Source organism: Sciurus vulgaris, assembly GCF_902686455.1.
Source record: "Sciurus vulgaris genome assembly, chromosome: 16".
Classification (NCBI taxonomy): domain Eukaryota; kingdom Metazoa; phylum Chordata; class Mammalia; order Rodentia; family Sciuridae; genus Sciurus; species Sciurus vulgaris.
In genome coordinates, this window is record NC_136477.1 from 59,829,136 (window position 1) to 59,849,314 (window position 20,179).

At 44.2% G+C, this 20,179-nt stretch overlaps 1 protein-coding gene across 5 annotated transcripts in view; it reads right to left on the bottom strand.

The window, feature by feature from the left end:
• Positions 1 to 2,287: 2,287 nt before the first annotated feature.
• ADAMTS9 (ADAM metallopeptidase with thrombospondin type 1 motif 9) overlaps positions 2,288 to 20,179 on the bottom strand; it is a 174,978-nt gene continuing 157,086 nt past the window's right edge. For all 5 annotated transcript variants that reach the window (XM_079114348.1, XM_079114347.1, XM_079114349.1 and 2 more), the window contains 3 exons: positions 15,562 to 15,666; positions 5,345 to 5,439; positions 2,288 to 2,870 (listed from right to left, as the gene is read on the bottom strand). In XM_079114348.1, coding sequence (XP_078970474.1) covers positions 5,350 to 5,439; positions 15,562 to 15,666 — 195 coding nt within the window. In that variant the 3' untranslated portion in view covers positions 2,288 to 2,870; positions 5,345 to 5,349. The remainder of the gene's footprint in view (positions 2,871 to 5,344; positions 5,440 to 15,561; positions 15,667 to 20,179) is intronic.

A 20,179-nucleotide genomic window follows, 5' to 3' on the forward strand; every position in this document is an offset into this window, starting at 1 on the left:
AGAGTGCCTGCCTTCCTCTCCACGGTGAGAAGCTCCTGTCTCTTACAGCCTCTGCAGTGGAACTGTGCCCCCATCCACACACTGAAGGCCTAACCCTAAGGTACCTGGATTTGGAGACAAGGCCTAGAAAGAGGTAGTGATGAGGTCATCAGGGAAGGCCCTAACCCAACAGGACCAGGATCCTTATCTGAAGAGGAAGAGATATCAGACCCCTCCCACTCACTGCGTATGCAACACAGAAGGCCAAGCAAGGACTCAGCAACAATAGGCCTGTCTAGCGGGCCATGGAGGCACTGGCCTGTAATCCCACCAGCTCCGGAGGCTGAGGCAGGAGGATTGTGAGTTCAAAGCCAGCCTCAGCAACTTAGCAAAGTCCTAAGCAACTCAGTGAGACCCTGTCTTTAAATAAAATACAAAAAAATAGGACCGGGGATGCGGCTCAGTGGTCAAGTGCCCCTGAGTTCAATCCCCGGTATCAAACAAACAAACAAAAAAGGCCTATCTACAAACCAGGAAGAGAGTCCTCAGCAGATACCACCGTGATGGCACCTTGCTCCTGCACTCCCAGCCTCCGGGACTGTGAAAGGACTCATTTCAGTTGTCCAAGCCACACAGTCAGTGGTGGTTAGAGCAGCCCTATCAGACCAAGCCTCTAGAACAGCAGCTGCAAATTAATAGGTGTGCAATAAGTATTATTTGAATAAATGAATGAATGAATGAGCACAAAGCTACTGCTTTTCTCTGACTCCGTTCCAAGGCCCCCTTTTGGGTAACACCCTGTTTCTCTAATGGAAACCATCTCATATCCGCCTAAGCTGTCAATCACCAGATTCTAGGTGGGCGCTCAGCCCACCCACTTCAACGCTGATTGGCCCACGTGGCCCAATCAGAGCTTGTTGCCACTTACTCACTGTGAGCGAGCTCGGGTCTATTTGTTTTGTTCTTGGATTTTTGTTTTGGTGCTGGAATGGAATCCGGAGGTGCTTTACCGCTGAGCCCTTTTTATTTTTCATTTAGAGACAGGGTCTCGCTGAGCTGTTTAGGGTCTCACTAGTTGCTGAGGCTGTCCTCAACCTTGCGATCCTCCTGCCTCAGCCTCCAGAGTTGCTGGGACTGCAGGCGTGTGCCACCTCATCTGGCCCAATCTGGCAATTTTAAAACAGAGACAATCTTATTCCAACTGGAGTCCAGAGTCCACAAAGCAAACGAAACCTTAATAGTTTGGATGTGGTCATGGTATTTATTCATAATATGTTTTCAACATGTGTTAATAATGGAAAACAATACTTATTCATATACGGAATATATCTCTCCCTGGAGCACTCTGGAGTTCACCTGGAGTTGGAGAATACCGCCAGGTTTTTTCCTATATCTCTTTGGTTTTTGGACGTGGGCAGGGTTTCTCAAACCAAGCGTCTTCCATGGGCCACTTCCACTGCAATCAAACTGGAAGGGCACAAAGCCCATGGCTCCCCCACTTCCATTTGGGAAAGAAGTGACAAAAGTGGATTCACGGAAGATCAGAAAGACAACCAGCACCTTGTACTCCAAAGTTCATTTCTTTGCACAGCATCAGATACTACAGGCAAATGGTGGGGTATCAGGCTCGCAGCCAAAGAGAAGTCAAGTCTTCAGCTGATGTTTTCACACAAACGATGATCCTGATGACTCAGAACCTTCCAGAACACCTCCGCGGGGTGCTGAGGAGTGCTGAAGGTCACTCCTGGGCAGCGCTCGCTCAGTCTTGCTCCTGGTAACCTTGGATGTCACTCTAGAAGATCTTGGCAAAACAGTGTGAGGATTTCATTTTCCCAGTGTCTGTAATGTGGCTGTTGCCAGATTCTCCATCCGAATGCAGAGACACCAAGGAACCGCAGAGGGACCAAGGAACCGCAGATGGGAGCAAAGCACATCAATAACAATACCAGCAGGAATAAAGTTCAACTCTCTTCCAAAACAGGCATGTCCAAGAATAAGGATGCTGCTGGTCTTATTCCATCCAAGTGTGACTCTGTCCACTGGAAACTGTTGTTCTGTTGCTCCCTTTATTAAAAGTGTCTGAGTCTGAAGGTCATTTAAATACATATGACATTAGCACCAAGGCAGCATATATATATATATATATAATTTTTTTTTTTCCCAGAGATCACATGAAACAGAATAGCTACTTAACAGAATTCAGAGTTGGTACAGTCTGCCGTGTCACAAACTCATTAGCTAACGATACTCATTGGCTAACAATACTTTTCTAGAAATGCCAAAAATACCCTTGTAGGACTCTTGTAGCACCTTGATGATGGCTGGGTTGTTTCAAAACACAAATCACAATTTTTTTTTTAAAGTAACAGCAAAACAGGTCCAGATAAAAAGTAAACTGTAGTGTACCGTGATAAGGAAGGATCACTTCTGTCATAGTACTACATATAACGTAGAGTACGTAAAATGCAGTGGTCTGACTGCAAGGGACAAAAATAATGCGAAGGCAGTCACAATAAAATCATTTTACGTACAAAAATATTACATCACAATAAATAATTTCAAACATAAATATTAAACTTTACATCAATCAGGATAGTCCACAGGTTGAGTATCCCTTATCCAAAATGCTTGGGACCGGAAGGGTTTTCAGATTCCAGATTTCGTAATATTTGTATACACGTAATCTGATATTCAAATATTTGGACTAGGGATGCACAACCTGTACATATATATATATATATATATATATGTGCATATGTACATACATGTACACACACGTACTCACACACACGCACACAGGTCCTCTCACACATACAGGCACCCAAATTTAAGGTGGAGGTATTGCATTACTATCCTTCATCCATCCCATAATGGCTTCCTCTTCAGAGCACCTGAAATAAACAAACCAGAAAATATAAACCTTCTGCTTCAAATGCCAAAAGTTTTTACCTATGCAGTTTTTAAATGATGCTATTATTTTCTCCAGATTTAAAAAGTGATTTATTATTAGTAGTATTATTTTTGGTATCAGGGATTGAATGCAGGGGTGCTTAACCACTGAGCCACATCCCCAGTCATTTTTATATTTTATTTAGAGACAGGATTTCACTGAGTTGCTTAGGGCCTCGCTAAGTAGCTGAGGCTGGCTTTGAACTCAGGATCCTCCTGCCTCAGCCTCCCCAGCTGCTGGGATCATAGGCCTGCACCACTGTGCCCAACTAAAAAGCAATTTTTAAAAAAATTTTCTTCTGTCAGAAGCATGGAAGTGTTAGGAAGTAATAAAGCATAAAATAAAAATTCACTGGGTGAGATATACCTGCACCTGATATTCAAATATTGGTATTTTTCCTTTTAGTGTTTTTCTATACATACTTGTTTACATATGTAAATAGATACATATATGTACTCACTCATAAATTTTACCATATATATGTATGAAATTTATCTTATTAGATTTGATATATAATATATATATATGAAATGAGGCTCTCTACTAAATACTCACTGAATTTTTTTTTTGGTACCAGGGATCAAACTCAGGGGTGCTTAACCACAGAGCTACATCCTCATTCCTTTATATATTTTATTTACAGACGGAGGTCTCACTGAGTTGCTTAGGGCCTCACTAAGTGGCTGAGGCTTGGCTTTGAACTCACGATCCTCCTGCCTCAGCCTCCCCAGTTGCTGGGATTACAGATGAGCACCACCTCATCTGTCTATACTCACTGAATTTTGCCAGCCTCAATTTTGTCTCCTTTTTCTGATAACAAATATCTTCTGTCCTTTAGGAAGATTCAATCTCTTTCTCTTGAAGCTGTTAGTCACAGGACTCTCGGAGGGTACATGATCTCAGGCCCTTGGACATTGTGATTGGTTCAGAAGTAGCCATCCCGGGGGTAAGTATTTATTTGGATCAAGATTATGATGATGATGTAATCCCAGAGCTGCCTGGGACCATGGTGAGGGGGAGATGATCTGTCTGAGAAAGAAATTATTTAGAGGCGGTCTTTGCTGCTCAATGGAAAAAGGAAGAAAACTGATCACTTTGAGCCTCTGGATGCAGCCATGCCTAAGCTAGCCTCTACTTGGACATCTTATTCATTTAATATATTTCCTTTGCCTGTTTTAACAGAAATAATTCCAGTTTAAGAACATGATTTTGAATATGGGTATTTAATTGAACATCACAATGCTAATAAATGTCAAATAAGTACTCTGTCTCAGGCTCTCATAAGCGGTTGCTGGAATGTTGAGGGAGGATAGAGGAGGCCCACTGAGTTGAGCTTGTCCCTTGTGGTTGAACACCCTCGGATGATTAACCAAAAAGTGAACTCACGATCCTCCCGTCTCAGCCTCCCTAGCTGCTGGGATTACAGGCGGGCGCCACAAAGCCAGCCTCAGCAATGGTGAGGCCCTCAGCAACTCAGTGAGACCCTGTCTCTAAATAAAATACAAAACAGAGCTGGGGATGTGGTCAGTGGTTGAGTGCCCCTGAGTTCAATCCCTGGTACCCCAACTGCTCAAAAAAGTGAGCAATTCCACAGTATGTCCAGTAGAGGGAGCACTTGCCAGCATGATGCACTTAATCAGCGATTACTAATCTTTATGCATGGTTTCTCTTGTGGGGTTTGTTAAAATGCAGATTCTAACTTTTGTGGGTACTGGGTGGGGTCTGAGGCTCTGCATTTCCAACAGGCTCCCGGGTGCTGCTGCTGCTGGTCCCACTGCCACAAAGCTGTGGCATTGTTTAGTGATTGACAGCACTCCTGGGTCCTGCCGAGGGAACTCTGGATGACCAGGAAGAAGCTGTTGAACAGCTCTGGGCTTCAGCATCTGCTTCTGTAAAGCCCCAAAGCCTCACTTCAGGGTTTCGTTGTGAGCATTTGATGAGATAATGCCTGTAATTTGCTTAGCATGGCGAGGACTTGACAATCGCCATTGCTATCATCATCATCATCATCATCATATTCGTGGATAGTCGTTCTCAAAAGATGATCTGTGTGTTCCCTGCCTCAGAATTCCCCACATCGAAAATGCAGATCCCTGGATCTACCAGAGAAATGAAGCAAGACTCCTAGAGATGGAGCCCAGTAGGGAAGATTGTAAATACGCAATGCAGAGACATCTGATTCGGGTGACCTTGGGACCTCCAATTCAAGGGTGGAGGAGAGATGGCCTCCGTCATGTGGAAGCAGATGAGTAGGAGAGAAGCAGATAGGACGGTGGCAGGTCAGTGTCAATATGCTTAGTAGTAACCCTGACGGTGCGAAGTGACCCACTCACATCTGCTGATCAGTAGGCGGTAGAAGAAATGAGGGAGAGAGAGAAAAGAGACTAGAGACAGATCAGCAGATGGCGTACATACCTTAGCTATAAAACTTGCACCTCCAGGCCAGTACCAGAGGATGGAGTGCATTTTCCACAGTAACCACCACATTTCCCGATGACTCGGGTACCATCCTGCAAAGAGATACATCATCTTAGACTACCTGCTGGGCTGATGTTTTCAGGGCTCGCAATGCCTTTTGGGAAAATCATTCTTGCACATCCGGTAGGCAGACCCGAAATTCATTGAAACCCAACATATTCACCATGGTCTAATGGGGGGGGGGCGGGTAGCAAACTATGGACTGTGGGCCAAATCCAGCCAAATATTTGTTTTTTTATTTCGTGGCCGACAAGCTAAGATGGGGTTTGATATTTTAATAGGGTTGAGCAAAAGCAAACCAAGAATAATATTTTTTTTGACATGAGGTGATTCTATTAAATTCTAATTTCAGTGTCCATTAATGAGGTTTTATTATAACACAGCCATGTGCATTCATCTACCTAGATTCTATTTCATTTTGTAACAACAAAAATGAGGTCTCAGTCCCACACTGATGTTCCATGCACTAACAATCATGGGGACACTACTGTAATTTGATAGTGTTTTGAGAGTCGTGTGTGCTGTGAGATCCTAACATTTTATTTGCTTCCAACCCATGTGTGCCAGTAAGACAAATGGAGAAGAGAAGAAAAAGTAGGCTTTGAATGCTATGCTTTTGAGTTGGGATCAGGGGGTGTAGCTTAGTAGTAGAATGCTAGCCTTGGGTTCCATCTTTAGCAACAAATGATGCCCCCCCATCAAAAAAAAAAAAAAATGAATGTCATACTTTTAGGGTACAATGCCAAGTCAATTTTTTTTTCTTTTTGTAGTGCTGGCGATTGAACCCAGGGCCTTGTGCTTGCAAGTCAAGCACTCTACCAACTGAACTATATCCCCAGCCTGAAGGTCAATTATTTCATTATCAAATTTAGATGACAAAGCATTGCATTTATTATGCAATGACACCATAGCCGTGCTAAAGGAATATAATATACACCAACATTACCAAACTGAAGTCATCACAAATATTCCCAGCAATGGTCAAATATATAACATTTAAAGGGGGTATCTTACCATAGCATAATTCTTACCCCAAAATAAAAAATAAAAATGCGTAAGTCTCCAGGTTGCTCACTTGTTATTAGTCAGGCAAGGAAATCAGTTTACTCATACTGAATTAATTACATCTTGTTTCTTTGCAATAGCTGAAGAAATACGTTCAGAGAAAATAAACTAGTTCAAGAAAACTACCTTTTTGGCAAAAATTGCTTTAAAAGGTGATGAGACTGGTAGCCATACCAACAGGTAATCAAGAGCAAGGCAGATGACATTGGGTGCATTTCTTAGGTTCCTGATGAGTCAACAGATATTACTATTTAGGAGTTGTTGTCATTTGAGAAGACAAGGGCCAATCTGAACCACTAAAAAATTAGCCTTTATGAATGACCTCTATGGAACAAGCATGGTGACAGTATTTCAATGAGGTTGAGACCAGAAGTACTGCAGAAAAACTGAAGTGGAATCTGCTAAGATGTGTTGAAAACCGATTGTGGTAAAACTATGTTTGGAGTGCAAAAAAGCTCTAGTTGGAAAAGTTTACAAAGCTCATGCAACTGTAAGATTTAAAGCCTATGGTTCTACACTGCAGTATTCATCAGCAGGTACTTTTATGGAAAATATTTGAACCTATCAGGAATTTTAGAACTAGTATTGTCAATGATGAATGCATTTGCTATGACTTAATCATCATCAGTTTTGTGAATTTTTTTTTTTTTTTTTGGTAAAAACTAGAAGCTTTACTTATCCTACTGACTGCAATGTAACCACTTAATGGCAGTTTTATTTTGACTTTTAAACTCAGGACCCAGACTAAGAGTTTTCTGAGTAAGCATTGTTCCCAGTCATGACAACTGGACACTTAGTGGTTTGAACGTTAGCCTTGCTATGGACTTGGTAATGTTTCCTAATGAAATGTCACCTAGACTGCCAAACTGCAGTTACAGGGAAAACTCCTACTGTGGTAAGGTCATTTCAATGACAAGTAACATTATTTAAGTCACAAGTAACATTAAGCTGTTTTAACATCTCCCCGTACTGTCAAAAGTTACAACAAAAAGCTACATCTTCTATTGCACACAAACTTACAGTGGTTATATTTTCTGAGTTTCAACTGCAGCTCTGGCAGCGTGATTTGGGCTTTGATGTAAGTGCAAAGGAAATTTTCATATTTCAAAAATTCATTTAGCTAGGTAATTGAGGAGCTTCCATTTCATTTTCAGTTGCAAGTGTTTAATAGTGATTAATGTGCAATGAAATGATGTGCTAAAAGGCAAATATCAAGAGAAAACTCCAACAGAATTCTGTAAATGCCTGCCAAATCCTGAGTATGCTCAAATAAAATTATACAGCTGTGGACAGATACCAGTGTCTGACAATATGTATCCATGTAAAAAAAAACGTTGAAACATGAATTAGATATAATCTCCTTTCAGAGCTAACAGGTAAATATCTACCATACATTTTGATAATTAGAGAACATTAATCAAGCCAAATGTTTCCTCTACTGATACTCCAATCTTCTCAATGGTAGATTTGTATTACAAAAAAAAAAGTACTCAATGATTAAATTATGAATCTAACCAAATTTTTTCCATATTTTTTTCTCTCTTGGCATATAAAAACATATATAACATCACTGATTTTGCTTTTTTGGTCCTCAAAGCCTAAAACACTTCCTTTCTGGCCTTTTATACAAAATTTTGTCAATCCCTGGTCTGCAGACCTGCATAGTCTCTCTTTGACTTTCCAGATTCATCTCGTACCACTCTTTCCTTCACGACTGTATTCCTTTGGGCTGTTCTTCTGATACACCCTTTATAACACAGGGCCTTTGCACATGCCCAATCTCTCTGATTTCTTCTCCTTCCCTGTGTGTGGGTGCACTGTACCACCCCAATATTTGCCTGATAAATTCTTCAGAATGCAGTCCGAGGCAACCTCCTCTAAGAAACCTTCCTCACTCAGCACTGCCATTGAGTAGTTGTTTGTTTGTTTAAGATTTGTCTTCCTGCTAGAATGTAAGCTCCGTGATGCAAGGTCAAATTTCTTTTGTTTGTTTGTGGGGACAGGAGTACTAGGGATTGAACCCAGGGGGGGTTTATCCACTGAGCCACATCCCCAGCCCTTTTTATTTATTTATTTTTATTTAGAGACAGGGTCTCACTAAGTTGCTCAGGACCCTGCTAAGTTGCTGAGGCTGGCCTCGAACTTGCAATCCTCCTGCCTCAGCCTCCCAAGCTGCTGACATTAGTTAGGCATGTGCCACTGCGCCCAGCCAAATTTCTTATTTAAAGTCTGAAAGCATCCAGAACCAAGAATGGTGTGTGGCTTACCGTGAGGCTAGATACACATTTCTTAATGAATGAATGAGTGAATGAATGGATGTGGCTGGAGATGTCCTCGTGTTGTTTAAACACTGCCTCACTCATTAGCTCCCCTTTTGCTTCAGTGCTTATAATTGTTTCTTGTTAACTATGGCATCGTTTTCCATTATGTGTATTTACCATGTCACTTAAGTCCTTTTCCGCCTCCCTCTCTGAACAACATTCTGCTCTTTCCGCTACTGGGAATAACACAATGATGAACATATTCATGTCTTAATTTCAGGGTGCCTCTGGGTGACTTTCCCAGAACTGGGTGCAAGGGTATGAAGATTTGGTTCATGTAGCCGATCTGTGAAGCCTCCTGCAAACAATGGATCAACTCCCTTTTTATAAAAGAAGGGAAGAAGTGTGGGGGTCGGGGAGGAAGAAAACAGTGTGAGTTTAACCACGAAAAAGAGCAAAATATTTTCTCTTTAGTTAAAAAGAAAAAAAAAAAGTGGCATGCTTTTGATGTGGACATGGAACTGGAAGAGTTCTTTACTCCTTCCTTCCTTCACGCTGCGATGGAACCAGCAAATGCTAGGCAAGTGCTCAGCCACTGAGCTGTCCCCCGAGCCCAGGAGAGCTATTTCTGTGACCCTGCTTGGTCCTGGGTTGAAGGGGGCCATGCTCACTCTGGAACTCGTCTGTACCAACAGTAACTGGGATTTGATTCCAGAACAACTGGTTCTCTGGGCAGGAACGTCTCTCAGGCGTTAGTCTGGGGCTGGTGGCATTTAGGATACCAACATGCTAGGAAAGTCTTCGGGATTCTCAAACCCAAGCTTTCCTGGAACTCTCCTCATCCAGCAGAGGAGGTAACTTGAGTCAGATCGCCTGGGACTGCTACTGCCTCTTTAAACAAGCTCCTGAATGAAGCCCCATTTCCTGGGGCATCGGGAGATGGGAATCACAAAAGTCTCCCTACCATGTTTGCCATAAACGAGATAATGCACTTAATAAGTGCTCAGCAAAGCACTGAGCCCAAGGTACGTGCCCAGGAAGTGTTTGCAGACATTACCATAAAGGCATTTTGGGGGTGGATCTCCATCATAGCCTGTTTTCCTGAGGACGAACAAAAGTCTGGGTACTTATAAGATTCTAAAATCGAAAAGTAAGCCCAGTTCTGGCTTTACAACATTCACGCTAATCCTTTAGTGGAAGTCTGTTAATTTGATTTAGGTAAAAGCAGAGCTAAAAATTATTTTTACTACAAGATAAAAAAAATAAAAGCCACACCAAGATAAACATGCCTGTCATGGAGACAGAGTCTCTTTCAGGGAAAATAAAAATGAGTAGATAAGAAGCATCCACCCACATGATGTGAAGTGTGGATTTGAATGTCTTCTTTAGAGCAGGCCTTCTAGAATTCTCTTTTCAGCAAATGTGCTGTTAGCATTATTCAGACTATGACATATAAGTCAAATGGATGAATCTCTGTTCCATTGAGAAGAACTTGTATTTCATACTTGGCACTAACTTCTTCTGCTTTCTCAGTGATATGACCAGGGAGGTTGGCCATCATGATTTAGGGAGGACTGTGCATCTCTGACTGAAGAGCACTTACTGACATGTCTTTAGGGGGGTGCTGTGGTGGAGGTCTGCTGGGTTGGGGGAAGGAAGGTGGGGACTTTGCTAAGAAAAACCATCAAGATCCTAATTAATGAACACGATTTTAGGACTCCAGGTCAAATGTTAGGGTCCAAATCATGTGCAATGAAATTTGCTCTTGACTATCCTTGCTATTGCCCGTAAAACACTATATATTCATATACATACATGTACATTCCAAATCGAGCCTTTAGACAGCTATGTATATACAAATGCATGTATAAACATGTCCAGTTTCTACAGAAATGTACAGAATAAAAATGCATGCATGGTTGTTGGACACGGTGGTGCATGCCTGTCATCCCAGCGGCTCAGGAGGCTGAGGCAGGAGGATCTTGAGTTCAAAGCCAGCCTCAGCCACTTAGCAAGGCCCTCAGGAACTCAGCAAGACCCTGTCTCTAAATAAAAGATAAAAAGGGCTGGGGATGCGGCTCAGTGGTTAAGCACCCCTGAGTTCAATGCCCAGTACCAAATTAAAAAAAAGAAAAGAAATACAACTTTCATTAATTTTTAATTCCAAAGCAACTCCAATTTATGGCCCTTTCCCTAACACAAAGAATGTTGGGTAGATGGCAGGATTTAGAGAACAGCTTCCCCGTCCCCAGGAAACTCCCCAGGCACACAGGGATGCGGAAAGCCCCCTTAGCACCTTGCCCACACAGCCAGGAAGTGTCCACCCCTCTGTGCTGCCTGGCTGTGTAGGCCTATTCTAGAACCTTCTCCTGTAAGAACTCCAGAGGGGCAGCTCTGAGAAGGGGTGTTTGGGAGCTGCAGGGGGTTCTGGAGGGGCTCGAAGGGCACTTTGGCATCCTGAGCACGTTGGTGGGTATGGATGGTCCCTGGCAGAGGAGCTCAGAATTCCCTCGTTTTTCCCTCAGATCTTCCCTCTGGGCCATGGTCCTGTTTTGTCCATCTGTCCCTCGTGCAGAGATCTAACAGCACACAGAAACTACTAGACCCTCGGCTGAGCTGGTGCAGCCAAAGCATTTGCCTGGCACGCTAGAGTGGGCCATGTGGACATGCTCAGCCTGGGCTCTTCCTGCAGCAAGCTTGCTCCCTGGGCCACCTCTGCCGACCTCTGTGACAGTCATGTTTAGACCTCATGACACGGACAGCTGACACTTGCCCTGCTGCTGTCTCCCTGGTGACACACAATCAGCTTCACTTTCTTATTTCATTTACACTTCACGAGAACCCACAGAGATGGGGTTCACTGAAATGCCCAGTACAGATGAAGGAAGCAAGGGCCCCCCTCTCTCTGGGGCCACTGAGGGCTTTACTGTGGCACCTGGCCGCAGGCTAGACTGAGCCCACCACCAAGCAGACACCAGGCATGTATTCCTCTGCCCACCTCCCTGCTTTGCTCTCCCAAGAACTGACCTCACTCTTACCTTGCTGTCCCAGTCCTTGGTGATGTGACAGCTAAGAGGAACACACAGGGTTAATGCATGTGAATTGTCCAATAAATATCTACAGTCGTTCTCTTCTGATCTGGGGTTTTACTTTCCACAGTTTCAGTTATCTGGGGTCAACTGGGGTTCAAAAATATTACATGGAAAATTCCAGAAACAAACAAGTCATATGTTTTAAAGTGTGTGCCATTTGTAATAGCGTGATAAAAATCTTTTACAATCATATTCTGTCCCATCCAGGATGTGAATCATCCCTTTGTCCAGATTATCCATCCTATATATGCTACCCTCTCCTTAGTCACTTAGTAGCCATCTTTCAGATGGACTGTCATGGTACCAGGGTGTCTATGTTCAAGTAACCCTTATTGAGTAGTGCAACACTACCCCATAATGGCAACATCCTATAGCACAATAAGATATTTTGAGAGACCACATTTGCATAGCTATTACTATAACATATATTGTTATAATAGTTCCACTGTATTTTAGTTATTGTTGTCAAAATCTTACTGGCTCAGTGGTTAAGTGCCTCTGGGTTCAATCCCCGGCACCAAAATAAATACAACTCTCATTCATTTTTTAATTCCAAAGCAATTTATGATACTGTGCCTGATTTGTAGGTTAAATTTTATCATAGATAGGAATGTATAGAGAAAAATCTAGTATAAACAGGGTTTGGTACTATCTGAGATTTCAGGCATCCCCTGGAAGTCGAGGGCAAGCTACTGTATTTGAATTATAATCATGATTATTTTTCTCAGGTGAAAGTAGGAGCGAGTTCTTTTCATTGCACACAAGGAAGTCAACAGTGAACTTGACCTTGAGGCTTATGTTGATCAGTTTTGCCCTGGTGGTGAGACAACACCTCTGTTCTGCATGGGTACTAGAGATCCAATTCTACACCAAATGTCTTGAGCTTGCTTTTAGTTTTGCCCCAGGGAAAATATTTTATTTTATTATCAAGCAGGTTTGGAAAAGTGAGGTTTTCACTGACCGCTGACCCACATCCCCCAGAGGACTTGCTTCTCTGAGGGCTGGATCAAAACTGGGCTGTTGGGAAAGGAGGGTGTTATAAATGGCCAAGGTGTGACACTGCAGAGGGCCTGCACCTCTGTCCCTTGCTGTGAGATGGCGTAAGCATGGACTGGGGGCAGGATATTGCACAATTTCCAAAGCGTGACCCATGAACACTAACTCTGGGAATATTAAAAGATGTGGCTTTGAAAGTTTTTATGGTTGGTTTAGTTTAGGTCAATGGCTCTCAAAACACGATCACAGACTAGAGCATCAGCAACACATGGAAAACTTGTTAGAAATGTACCTTCCCAACAGGCACGGTGGGGCACACCTGTCATCCCAGCAGCTCAGGAGGCTGAGGCAGGAGGATCGCGAGTTCAAAGCCAGCCTCAGCCACTTAGTGAGACCCTCAGCAACTCAGTAAGACCCTGTCTCTAAGTGAAAAATAAAAAGACTGGGGTTGTGGCTCAGTGGTTGAGTGCCTCTGGGTTCAATCCCCATGCCAAAATTAAGGAAAAAGAAAAGAGAAACATAGATTCCCGGCTACTCCTAGAAAGTCTGTGTGTGTTTGGGGGCTGGGGCTGCAGCTCAGTAGTAGAGTGTTTTTCCAGCATGTGCCGAGCCCTGGGTTCCATCCCCAGAGCTGCAAAACAAAACAAAACACAAGAACCCTGTGGTTGCCAGCCTGCTTTGAGGCTCAAGCACACTCCAGTGAGAACCACTGCTTTAGGGGAATACTGGTTGGAAGAAAGTCACATGGGTATCTTTCCAGCCCCGAACACCCGGATGCTCACTGTGATTCTTCAGGAAGGAAAGCCCATGCGTGTTTTTCCCAGTGTCTTAGGCGGTGGAGACCCATCTGCACAGAGGATCCCTTAGGGATGCTGCTCTGTGGTCTAGACTGCAGGTCAAGCTCAGAGCAGCCGTTCTACAGGTTGCCAGGGGCTGCTGAGTATTCATAAGGAGTCCTCAGCGGGCCCTGGAGATTAATTTTGAGCTCAGGCTCTCTAAGTTGTCAGAAAACACACCAAGATTGAAAAAAAAAAAAAAAAAAAAAAAATGCTGATAGGCAATTGCCAAACCAGCTCCTCCAACTCAGGCAGAACCTTCCCTGGAGGCTTGAGGAACACTGCAGTGATCATTCTCTCCAGAAGGTGGCGCTCCAGGCTTCAATTATTTTTAGTTTTCCCTGAAACTGCAGTATTGATTGACAGGGGTGAACATACCATTGCAACTCAGCTTACATAGTTTACTTAGATGGTTCCTTTCCTACACCTACCACCATGGTTTTGGACAATTTTTGTTTTTGGTACTGAGTAAATCCAGGGGTGCTCAACCACTGAGCCACATTCCCAGACCTTTTTTTTTTTTTTTGTATTTTATTTAGAGACAGGGTCTCACTGCGTTGATTAGGGCCTTGCTAAGTTGCTGAGGCTGGTTTTGAACTTTCTATCCTCCTGCCTCAGCCTCCCAAGCTGCTAAGGCATGAGCCACCACACCCCGCAGGACAGTCAATTTTTATTGTTGTTCCAGGTTATTGAAACAATGCATATTCAAAACATGTTGTACACAATAAAATTATACTAACTTTATTTTTCAATAATAATAATAATAATAATAATATCCATAATGCACAGTTGCCAGAGGGAAGATGAAAGGCATGAATACTGTAATTTCACGGTACACTCTAAAGCACCAGCACCGTCTCAATTCCTTCCAGTGCTAGGAAAATATTTGATGATCAAATTATGAGCAATCAATATGACTATTTAGTTAGTTACATTTGAGGTCAGTGACTGACTGACTCAGGTAGAGAAAAGAAGGAGTGAGGTAGATGTTTTTTTCTTCTTCACAAATCTAACCCTGGCACTTAGAAAAAGAGAGTTCCTTCAGAAGTCGAAATCGGGCATCTCCCTTCCCAGAGGTAGGAGACTGAGTTGTGTCCTCATCTTCTAATTTTGACCAGGTAGGAGTATTTTTGATAAGATTGTCACGCTGAAAATAAAGTCAGTGTGTCCCACGGACCACACCTGGAGTGCAAGATTTAAAAGCACAAAAATCTGATGATTGTAGAACCTGCGTATGTATCCCCAATTGTCCAGAAATATCACTTGATAAGTTATCCCTTTCTTTCAGGCCCATTTGAATTGCAATTGTTTCTAAAGATTTTAAATAGTAGAGAGAGAGAGAGAAAAAAAAAAAGTCACTGTGGTGGCCCACGCCTGTCATCCCCAACTGGGGAGGCTGAGGCAGGAGGATCATGAGTTCAAAGCCAGCCTCAGCAACTTAGTGAGGCCCTAAGAAACTCAGTGAGACCCTGTCTCTAAATAAAATATTAAAAAGAGCTGGGGATGTGGCTCAGTGGTTAAGCGACCCTGGGTTCAATCCCCAGTACCAAAAAAGAAAAAAAAAAAAAAGATTAAAAAAACGAGATCGTTTTCCTTGGGTCACAAACCCAACCTCATAATGACTAGCAGCCAGATGTCTGAGCCACAAAAGCGTGTTAGAGGCGTCTTCCTGCCTCCAGGTGAGGCCGCCTTATCACTGGGATGGTCCACACAGTCATAACTGGAGAAGGACTTCAGTGTCCCCTAAGGCTCCACCCTGAATTTATGTCCTAAATTTTCTTCCCGACACTTTGCACAAAAATGGGAAAAGCACACTCGCTCCTTTGCACCACCACCATCGTCGTGAAAGGAAAGAAAGGTAGAAAGCCAGACCACAGCCGAGCCCGACCCTGCCGCAGCCTTACCGGAGACTTCTTGATGTCGGAGACGGCGTAGTTCCCTTGCGACGTCCACCTGGCCGAGTCCGTCAAAGACAGGCCTGTCCCGTGAAGGTTGATGCTGAAACGACCCTGGAACAGACGGGCCAACACAGACAGGTTCTGAGCCCCCGTGATGTCCCAAGCCACCGCGAAGGCGAGGCCAGGGAAGGTGCTTTGGAGGGGAGGACGATGTTAATGAACTCTGATGGCTACTAATTATTGAGGGTACTTTGTTTGGCCCTTGTCAAGCATCCGCTCACTTTTCCTCCCAAGAGCTCTAGGAAGGGACTTTTCTCTACAGATGGGGAAACTGAGACCCCGCGGTGGGATGGCCGCCTTCAGGTCACAGTGAGCGTGCATCTCCCACCTTCCTGACTTTAAAATCCTCCTCCTGCTCCTCCACCCCCATTCGGCCTCCCTAACACGGCCATTCTGGTGTTGCTCACAATTATCAGATTCCTTCAGGAACAAAATGCCACAGTGTAATTTTTCTAACAAGATCTTGCTGCCAAAGCTTCCTGGGCTTCCAGCTCCCCGGGGGCGATGGGCACAAAGCGTTCTAAGCACAGCAGGGCGGGACTTCAAAGAAGAGGCGCTTTCCCCGCGACGGCCAGCAGAGGGCGCGCTTGGCCTGCTCAAGACCACCTGGGACCGGGGCGGCTCCTTCCAGGCCAGGGACAGACAGATTTTGCAAAGGTTCCCAGGGTGCTTTCAAAACCTCGAGTGTCGTGACATTTATTTCTAGGGCGTGGTGCAGCAGAGAGACCCTCTGGTTGCCCTCTCTTTCTTGCTCTCTCTCTCTCTCTGAAATGGCTCTGCAGAGTCTTCTTTGAGGCTTCCTCCTTGGCGAGCAGTTTTAGAGCTGAACGTGTTCTCACGTGCCAGCTCCCATGACTGCTCCCTCTGCATCTGAAGCCCCGGTCCTTTTATCGGAACACAGATGTGTTAAAACACAGATGTTTTATCACAGATGTGATAAAACAAAGCAAAGAGTGAGTGGGAGCAAGCCTTCACAACCAGTCAGACCTCAGGGCGAGTTCAGCTCTTTCACCAGCAATTAGATCCTGGACAGATTTTTTTTTTTTTTAAAGCAGCATCTCAGTTTGTTCATCTGTAAAATGGAAGGTAATAAAAGTATCCCCCTCTGAGTACAGTAGTGAAGAAGAAATGAAATTATCCCCAGGTAGAGAGTAGATAGGCAAACACTCTGATATTTGCCCTGCATTTTCTAATTGTTTTGTGAGAGCTCGTTTACTTTCCCCAAAATAACAGTAAGCTTATTGAGGGCAGGGCCTTGAAATTGCTTTATGCATATTAGTTATGGTTTGTAACATATGACTAGTCACTTGATTTTTTTTTTTTTTTTTTGGTACTGAGGATGGAGACTAGGGGTGTTCTACTACTAAGCTACCACCCCAACCCTTTCTATTTTTCTTTTTGAAACAGTTTCACTAACTTGAATCCTCCTTCTTCAGCCTCCTGAATCACTGAGATTATAGGCATGTACTACCACATCTAACCTTGATAAATTCTTTTCATTTTATTTTTTGGTATCAGGGATTGAATCCTGAGCCACATCCTCAAGACCATTTAAAATTTTTTTTTTTTTAATTTAGAGACAGGATCTTGCTGAGTTGCCTAGGGCCTCACAGTTGCTGGCTTTGAACTCGCAATCCTCCTGCCTCAGCCTCCCAAGCTGCTGGGATGACAGGCGTGCACCACCACACCCAGCCTTGACAGACTCTAAATAAATATGACATCGTAGCTGCTCAATGTAGATTTGCAGGACTAGGAGTCTCTTCTTCCTGTTCCATAAATAAGGGTCTATAAACCCCTTTGGATGCTTAGATTCCACAAACATAGAATGGGGACGAAGAGGATTCTTATGGTCGGAGGTGACCAGAGGATCCCATCTGGCCTCACTCAATCAGTGGTTCCCAATCACTGGGGTGATTTTTGCTGCCAGAGGAAACTGGGCATTGTTGGGAGACATTTCTAGTCATCTCACCTCCTGGCAGTGAGGATAGCCCAGGGATGCTTCTCAGCCTACAAGTTACAGGACAGCCCCACAACACAGAATTATCCAGCTCCCAAGATCCAAAGCATAGAGCGTTAGGAGCCTGGGAGGAGGCTGGATCTATCTAGAATACCGACTCGCACAGTGTGACCTCCAGCAAACGGCTCAGCCTTCCTGAGCCCCAGCTGTAAAATCGCTTCGTGAGACCTACCCAGTGAACAGGAGGCATCGTGCATGCCATGTGTCACCTGGCAGAGAGGAGGAGATATTTTTAGAAAAATTTTTATGACAGTACTAGGCAGATGCCAGGAGTCATATGCTGAGTAGCCTCAGTAGCCAGGCGTGGGTTTGTGGCTGGACTGTCCTCGCCTGCCTCCTCAGACCCTGGGTTCCAGTTGCTGCATCCTCCCACCTGGCCTCCTTCCTCGTCCCTGTCAATCATAACAGAGCTGCAGGTCTCACCGTGCATAACACCCAGACTGCAGCGTGGCCAAGGATCGCTTTAAAATATATATATATATATATTTTAGTTGTTGATGGACTCAAAGCTTTATTTTACTTATTTATTTTTATGTGGTGCTGAGGATGGAACCCGGTGCCCCACTCATGCGAGGTCAGTGCCCTACCCCCGAGCCCCAGCCCCAGCCCGGTCACTTTCTTTGCAATCTGTGTCCACTCAGACCACCTGTCCTCCTGCACTGCAGAAGGGAGCCTTGGTCTGTTCCAGCATCCCCGTTCCTAGAAAGCCCAGACCAGGCACCTATCCCAGAAATGTCCCCAACTGTCTGGGAGTCCCATGTCTGAGCGCACTCGATAGAGTCTACCAGGTCTGTCTTCTCAGAAGCAGTGACAGACCCGATGCAAGGGAGACCGTCCTCGTTTCCCTCCTGCTTATTTTGGGATCAGGGGATCTGCATTTTCAGTAGACATCTTAGCTAAGCGTTCAGCCTTTGAAAGCCAAGGACTGCCAGAGAAGACCTTAGAGACCTAAGCTAATGTCTTTTTAGCTCTGTTCTGGGACATCCTTGCCCGAAAGGCCTGATCTTCAAGGCCTAAATGGCCCCAGCAGTGTCACTATTACCTCCTGCTGCTGATTTACAAGAGGGAGGGTGATGAAGAGTCAGCCACCCCCTAGAGGGTGCAGAAGAGGTGCTCAGGACCAGGAGATCTGATCTCTGACCAAAAGAAAAGGAGGCAGAAATCTTGCCTGGAAACAGAATAAGAAAAGACATCTAGCCGGGTGTGGTGGCGCAGGCCTGTTATCCCAGCAGCTCGGGAGGCTGAGGCAGGAGGATCGTGAGTTCAAAGCCAGCCTAAGCCACTTAGTGAGGCCCTAAGCAACTCAGTGAGACCCTGTCTCGAAATAAAATATAAAAAGGGCTGGGGATGTGCCTCAGTGGTTAAGTACCCCTGGGTTCAATCCCTGGTACCAAAAAAAAAAAAAAAAAAAAAAGACAAGACAAGACATCTGACATCACAGATGTGAATTCAGACACACTTGGGATCCAGTGCAGCCTTTCCATACACTGGTCCTATGGGTTCAGGCAAGAACCAAATCTCCTCCATTTCCTCACCATATAGGATGCTCGGCTATGGACACAGGGATGCTGGATCTGGTGCCTTGGACACAGAGGAGCCTCAATAACAGCAAGCTATGAATGCCAGCATCCGTAATGACAATAATGCCTCTGCTTGATCAGGGTGACCCTCATACACAGATACACTCCAGCTATTTCTTAATTTTTTATATTTTGGTACTGGGGATTGAACCCAGAGGTACTTAACCACTGAGCCACCTCCCCAGTCCTTTTTATATTTTATTTGGAGACAGGGTCTCGCTGAGTTGCTTAGGGCCTCGCTAAGTTGCTGAGGCTGGCTTTGAACTCCTGATCCTCCTGTCTCAGCCTCCCAAGCCGCTGGGATGACAGGCCTGCACCACCACACCTGGCTCACTCCAACTATTTCTTGACGCTTCTCTTAGAAAATAAATCCCCCAAACAACACGAAGAAGAGTCAGATCCTCAAACAGAGAACCTCAAACTGGGGAGATGATGTGCTTGCTAGCATGCTCAAGGCCCTGAGTCTGATCCCTAGTACTGTGGAAAAGAATCAGAACAGATCCTCCCTCTGATTTCTACACAATCACTAGGTGCAGCGACAGAGCATTTGGTCCACAGTTGTTTGCACAATTGTTCCTTCTACAAACCTTTTCCTGGAAAACGGATTTGAAAAGCTAAGGCATGGAATCCCAGCAGGACACAATGTGATTTGGGGGAAAAAAAAAAAAAAAAAAAAAAAAAAAAAAAAAAAAAAAAACACGTGAACTTCTCCCTGGCGTGGGGTGTTCCCATTGAGAACAGCTTCTTTGCCAGAATTTAGGAAATCAATCAGGTCATTTGTCTCTGAATTATTAAAATAAATGAATGCAAATTACCTTTCAGTTAGTTAAGTTTCCCAAAGGATGTGCAAACAGAAACAAGAAGCTTCTGAGACATTCGAGAAAGCGGGACAGGCCAACCAATTAGCCATTAAAATGCAACCCTACCACTTGGGTCCTGAAAATCATGGGCTGCTCTTAAAGAAATT